This window comes from Mytilus californianus, unplaced genomic scaffold (genome assembly GCF_021869535.1).
Source record: "Mytilus californianus isolate M0D057914Y unplaced genomic scaffold, xbMytCali1.0.p SCAF_4, whole genome shotgun sequence".
NCBI lineage: Eukaryota > Metazoa > Mollusca > Bivalvia > Mytilida > Mytilidae > Mytilus > Mytilus californianus.
Genome location: NW_026262690.1, coordinates 76,170,513 through 76,177,241, shown reverse-complemented (window position 1 = coordinate 76,177,241; position 6,729 = coordinate 76,170,513). Strand labels below are relative to the sequence as shown.

The 6,729-nt window shown below is 33.2% G+C and overlaps 1 protein-coding gene across 2 annotated transcripts in view; it reads left to right on the top strand.

The window, feature by feature from the left end:
- Nucleotides 1-2,221: 2,221 nt before the first annotated feature.
- LOC127738559 (fas apoptotic inhibitory molecule 1-like) overlaps nt 2,222-6,729 on the top strand; it is a 29,652-nt gene continuing 25,144 nt past the window's right edge. Inside the window, exon 1 of one of the 2 annotated variants that reach the window (XM_052249847.1) lies at nt 2,222-2,379. In XM_052249847.1, coding sequence (XP_052105807.1) covers nt 2,300-2,379 — 80 coding nt within the window. In that variant the 5' untranslated portion in view covers nt 2,222-2,299. Of the gene's footprint in view, nt 2,380-2,415; nt 2,802-6,729 lie in introns of those variants that run through there. The other variant, XM_052249846.1, reaches the window with a different exon arrangement.

Here is a 6,729-nt window from a genome sequence, read left to right as displayed (position 1 = left end):
TTGAGAAAACTAACGGCCTAATTTATAACAAAACAGTTTACGAAAAACAAATATGACAGACATAAACCAACGACAACCACTGAACTCAGTACAAGATCCTGACTAGGGACAGGCAAGTTGATATTGTACTCTTCCTACAAGGATAATCGAATGTAAAGTCTCAAAACAGAACATGACTGTGTAAACATTCTGTTTGAACATGAGTATTACTGCTGGATGAGTTAAGAGGGGGTAACCCTTTTCTATACCCAAGCCACATTGGGTGAATTTTTTTTTAAAGGAGTCAAAGTTTGGCTGTATTACACGCCACCTAGTTGAGAAATACCTTTATGTTTCTGTAGGTAGGATACTCAAGTTAAGGGCATGATAAAGGCCCAGTAAGAATGCAAGAGAGAACTTGGTTCACTGTGACGTTACTTTATTCAAAGATGCAAATTGTTTGGTCTGAATCTTTGCTACAAGTACGTGACATAACTACGTCTCGTGTTGACCATTTTTGTATCAAATATCATTGATATCATTGATATATTCGTATAAGGGAATCTTTAATGTAGTGGCAATTCTTGCATAAGGTAGCACTCCACAGTTAGGTGTATAGTTTCGCATGTGGAGCAGGATCTGCTTACCCTTCCGGAGCACCTGAGAACACCCCAGTTTTTGGTGGGGTTCGTGTTGCTTAGTCTTTAGTTTTCTATGTTGTGTCATCTGTACTATTATTTGTCTGTTTGTCTTTTTATTTTTGGCCATGGCGTTGTCAGTTTGTTTTCGATCTATGAGTTTGACTGTCCCTCTGGTATCTTTCGTCCCTCTTTTGGCCCCTGTGGATTTTTCTAATGAAAGCTAGTGTGCAATAAAATTTTTGGATAACTTAAGTTTAATATAGCCTTCATAGTGGGTTTATAGCAACATCAAGATTGTGTAATGTATGTATTATTGGCTGTTTTCTGTATGACAGTCCGTATTTTCATATCCATACCGGAATTGTTGTAATGTCTTTTCCAATTTTTTGTCGTACGAACTTTGTGATTAAATTTTACGAAAAAATGAGGCGAAAGACACCCAATTTTCATTTGCTCATTTGGTAGATTAATATCAATAGTTTCAGAAAATATATCAATCAAAGGGATTGAAATTCTTGAGTAAACCAAATTTTGGGGGATTATGCGACATTTTCCTCCTTTTTGCAATATTTTATGGTAAATAAATAAAGAATGTTGCCATGGGTACACAAAAAATGAATTATATTTCACCATTTTTAATTTTGAAAATTAAATCTATGGAAGATACTGATTACAAACAAATACACATGTATGACACAAACAGTTGGCTTAATTCATTAGAAAGCCAGGAATAGAAGATGATTAGAAATTGTGTGGTTCAATTTTAACTTTATTTTCTAACTGTGAAGTGCTACCTAAAAGATTGAAATTGACGGACTCATATTGGAAGCAGCTTTTCATTTAAAAAGAGGCGGATGATACCAAGGAGATATTCAAACCTCATACGTCAAAGAAAAACTGACAACGTCATGGCGAAAAACGAAAAACGACGAAAAGATGAAAAGGTCCAAAAACCACTATATAAAAAAGATTAAGCAACCCCAACCTCACCAAAAACTAGGGTGAACTCCGGAAGAGTAAGCAGTTCCTGTTCCACTTGTGGCACCCGTCGTGTTGCTTATGCAAGTACAAATCAGGGGATAAGTCTCATTCGGCGATGTTACAATCGAGAGAAAAAGGAGGGATAGTAGTTTCGACAATTGGAACATATTCACAGATATTCCATAACGGTCAATCAACTCGTGATGGCGTCCTTAAAACTTTTAAATTATTGATTCAATTTTGCAACAAACTTTGATGAAGTATGCAACTTATAGACGAATATTTAAATGAGTATTCCAACCAAAATTGTAAAAGCCAATCCAAAATATTATTTGCTAAACTATTGTTTGTTTTAAAGTTTTATCAGCAATAAATATTTATACTTCCTTGTACGAATAATATAAACTAAAGAAATAAATGAAATAAAAAAAATTAAACTGCAGGAATTTTAGCACGCCTTAAACAACACTGAGAAAAAGTGAATTAAACGAGAAAAATCCTGTTCGTACAGATCAACTTTATTGTAAAACTTTGCCCATTGTTCATGAAATTTACTTTAACAGGAAAATCAATCCGAACAGCAATGGCAGTACCACGGTTGCTTAGTGACAAGTGGAAGTCTATGAGGACACGTTATATAGATCTATATTATATACAGCCGAGATCATTGAGAAGACGTACGACATTTAAATTTCAACATGTCCGTAATACTAACTGCATGTCGGAATGCTAAGCAGAGAAGCATTGAGAAGGCTTTAAAAGAGAGAGCAAAAAAACAGTAAGTAGAAGTCGTTTAATAATGAATGATCTGCATTATCTGTTTCCAGTGTCAGGTTTTTCAGGTAATATCATTTTCATTTTTCTCCGGATTCTTAAACTTTTCATCGATTTTTGTCAAAGCCTTTTAATTGTTACGGCAATGATGATTATTATTCGACGATGATTTTTCAATCGCACGCCAGCAAGTCAATGAAGCAATTATTATTATGTTTATAAATCAATATCGGTAAAATATTTACTAGATCCGAAACACCTGTGTCTGGATATAGGTTGGAAATACAGCTGATTTCATTTAATACGGTGAAAGTAAAGCTGAAATATGTCCAGCCTTTTGACAGCTTTCCGTATTTCTCAAATGAGGAAAGCTGAGATTAAAAGAAAGGAGAAAGCGGCTGAAAAAAAGAGGATGAAAGTGCTACGGTAAGAAAATTTTCATGTAAGGTACATTTATTCAGTTGGTGCCTTTCAACTAACGAAATATTTAGTGTGTTTTAAAAAGAAAAAAAAAAGAAAAAAAAAGAAAAGCTAAACACGTTTGATAGCTAAAAACATTTGATGACGCAAAATCTTGAAAATGTCTGCCAACAGAGCCATTAGGTGTAGTTATTACTAAAATCAGCGTTTATTGAACTTTTGCCAGGTAAATATTCAAACCTTTATTTACATTCAGATCCTTTTCAAGATCGATTCTAGATAAAAGCTTGGCTTTTCCATTATGGATGAGTTTAACAAGCGGTATACTTATTAATATACAATATTCAATGACTGCTTCGGAAGCTTCATTTATTCCATAATAATAAAAAGATCATATTAATGAAAATAATGACCGATTTAGAAGGGGGGTGAAGATTTATCAGTCTCACAAATCTGGACAATAATTATGTTTGAAAGTTCTAATCAAACAATATTATTACGTCTTAAATTGCAAGTACTTCTTCTGTTAATATGTTTTGTCGCATGCTGTTATAACTAGTTTTATTGCCACGTGTGAATGTCAGAAAAAGTCGTAACGTACACTATTAAGATTCGTATCATACTCAAAGATAACTTCTGATGACAAATGATATATTTATAGATATTCCTTAATGATTTTTTGTCACGCACCTTACTCGTGACGTGAAAAAATGTTTGGTTTCAGCTTTTAATACTTAGGATGATTGAAAAAAATCTATCAAATTATGGAGGTATATTGTATCAACAATCGTCATAGTCAAACAATCAGCATGCTTGGATTTGAGTTTCAGTTAAAAATCTGTTAAAAATAAACAATGTTCCTTGGCACCTAAAATGACTAGTGTTGAATTAGGAAATTTTTTAGTAAAGAGTAACTGAACTCCAATAGGAAAAATGTGCCTATATTTCAGCATGTATAATTGTAGCTCTTACTGTGTGAGAGATGTAACTTTAAAGACCACACAATTTAAAAAAATTAATGATAGCGTTTTTAAAGCTTATTTAAGTCCAGTCCAATTGATTCAGCTTTTTTTAGAATTTCCTAGATGCTGGAATAAAGCGGGTTGTAATGGACAAATTCCAAAATGAATACATATATTTGGAGCAGATTTTTTTTTATTGAAATCGTTAAAGATACCGGGCTTACGTTTTTTTGTAAAATAAAAACAGCAACTCAAACCATGTCTGAGTATCCAGATTATAACCAAGGTCAAGCACAATGTACACTCGATTTAAAAAAAAACACCTACTGATGTTCTCTGAAACAAAGACCACCAAATGCGTTTATTTAAACCTCATGCGAATCTCATAATCTCCTATTGATTGCTCATTAACATTATAAATAATAAAATTTATAACTTGTGTATCAGTCTCAAGTTTATAGTACTTTTAGTGACAAAATCTCATTCCAGTATTTTCTACACCCACCATCCTTACGTTTCTATGACGGGGGGCTAAGATGAAATTTGTAAAAAGGCAGGACAGGAGTTTGAGTAAAAAAAATTGCAGGATGAGCAACTTTGCAAAAAAAAAAGGCAGAATGACAAGTTATGTAAAAAAAAAGTCAGGATAAACTAATAAAAAAAGGCAAGCTAAAAATATTGATACATGTAGGTTATGGAGCTCCTTTTCAAGATATTTAATATTCAAAAAATGGAAAAGGCTGACTCGGACTTTTACCGCTTATATTTGCATTGGTATTATTTGGGTCTCAAATCGAAAGAAAAGAACTCTAGAATCTGATTAAATTTTGGTAAATGACCTTTTATGAGCTATTGAAGTTTAAGCTTATATGAAAAGAAAAAAAGAAAAATGGGTGTTATGGGGCAAAATATTTTACCCTGTATCGTAAGAAAAAACCAAGGAACTTTTGACAAAAATTCCTAAACCTAAACAAAGTACATCCTTCATCCTTTTTTTCGGGAAAGCTTGTTCTCGACCTAGAATTCTGAGTAGGTAAAGCGTTTAATTGAAAATCATGCGAGAATGTGCGAGATTTAAAAGAACAGGGGGCAAAGTCATATGGTGTTACAAATCAGTATTCGATGTAAAGGACGCCCGCCGCTTTCCCGTTTACCTGTGAAGTCGTTGAGTGTCATCTGTGTTTTGGTTTATGTTTATGTTTAATAAAGTAAAAACATATTGTGTAGAATTTCGAGACCAAATGTTTGAAAATTAACTTACAGAGGAGAATATTGGGAAAGAAATTTGAAGGAAACTTGAAACTGACCTTGCAGACAACCACACCAAAATGTTTGATAAAGAATGAATGAGGGCCTACAAGTCCTTAAAAGCTTCCAAGAACTTTTAGGAAGGATATATGCATAAATATCATATTTTGAGATTGAGAATAATTCCTGATACATATGCTGACCGTAATGGCATCAATGGCCAACTGAAAATAGTATATCATTCAACGGTGATACTACACATTACTTTTCTTTGGCTTGTGCCGGGCGGATACAGATAAACAGTTGAAACCGTAACACAGCTCGTTGATTGTCTTGCAAAACGGAGCTTTTTTGAAAAGTTGTCGCTGGTCATAACACAAACGGTCAATTTCATGAATGACATTATGCGAAGTGTTCAATCAAATATAACCATGGCTTCATAAACGTTATGTTTTGAATATTGTATGAATAGTCTGCTCATTTAATCCATAATATTAACATTCAGATAAAAAAAAAATAGCTACAGGTCGTCGTATTTTACTATGATATTAAACGCTTAGCGAAGAGGCCACACCCACTAATAAGCTATAAAATGTCTTTACCTGGACAGTTGCATTTTGAACAAACATGTGAAAAGTCCAGCTCAATCTAGAACAAAACAGTTTCAACATTCATATCTCATTACCATGATCTTACTGGATATACTGGACGCAAGCAAGCCATTGTTTGGTTTACGTCCATTGGTAATTAGTGCATGCTCATGCAGAGTGAATCACCTCTAATGCAACGCAGCTCTAATCTCCAAAGACAATGTAGAAAGAGGTCAGATACTTGCACGATTGAAAACTTCAATTGAAAAAAAAATAATATATTGAACGATATACGTTGTAATAACAATAACAAGACATCACCATGTTTTTCTATCACTTCAGCTGAGATCAGGATACCATAGACACCGCTCATGCTGATTCATCGATAGAACAACATGACAGTATCTTGTTATTATTATTGATTTCGTTCAGCAGATTTTTTTTTTCAATTTTCAATTTTGAATTTTGCAGTCATGTAAGTACTTGGCTTCTTTCTACTCAATGAATAATAAATAAGTTGAGTAAGTAAATAAGGTAACCTCGCTCTATATAAATAATTAGTAAAGAAAACCCAACAAAGAACATTTAGTGCTTGTAGTTAAAAAGATGAAACAAAATAAATAAAATTGATAAAACTTCCAAGAAGTGTATGCTGTCGAAGCCACGTAATCTGTATTTGTTACTTTACTATGTATTAGATACACCTTGAGGGCGTTAGCTCGAATGGATGTATCTTATTTACACCAAGATGATTATTATCAATGCAGAATGATAGTTTTCAATAATTTAGGAGGGGGTTTTTTGTATGTTATTGAAAAGCATGATAAATGCAGGGGAAATGGTGAAAAACCGTGTTGGATTTAAATTATGGAACTATGGCATAACTTTACATTAGTTGTCATTTTTCGGGAAATTTAAAAAAAAATATAATGTGATACACTAAACTCGAAATAGGGACATGGAAATATTAACCTGTTTTGGTTAAAATATACGGCCTGCAACATGCTACAACGACAAACGATTAGTCAAGCTTTCAATGTTTTATAAGAAAATAAAAGAAACTATCAAGATCCACCAACACCAAATTCTATAAAAGACAAAAACATTAAAACACGACGAAAAACACCCGCCTTT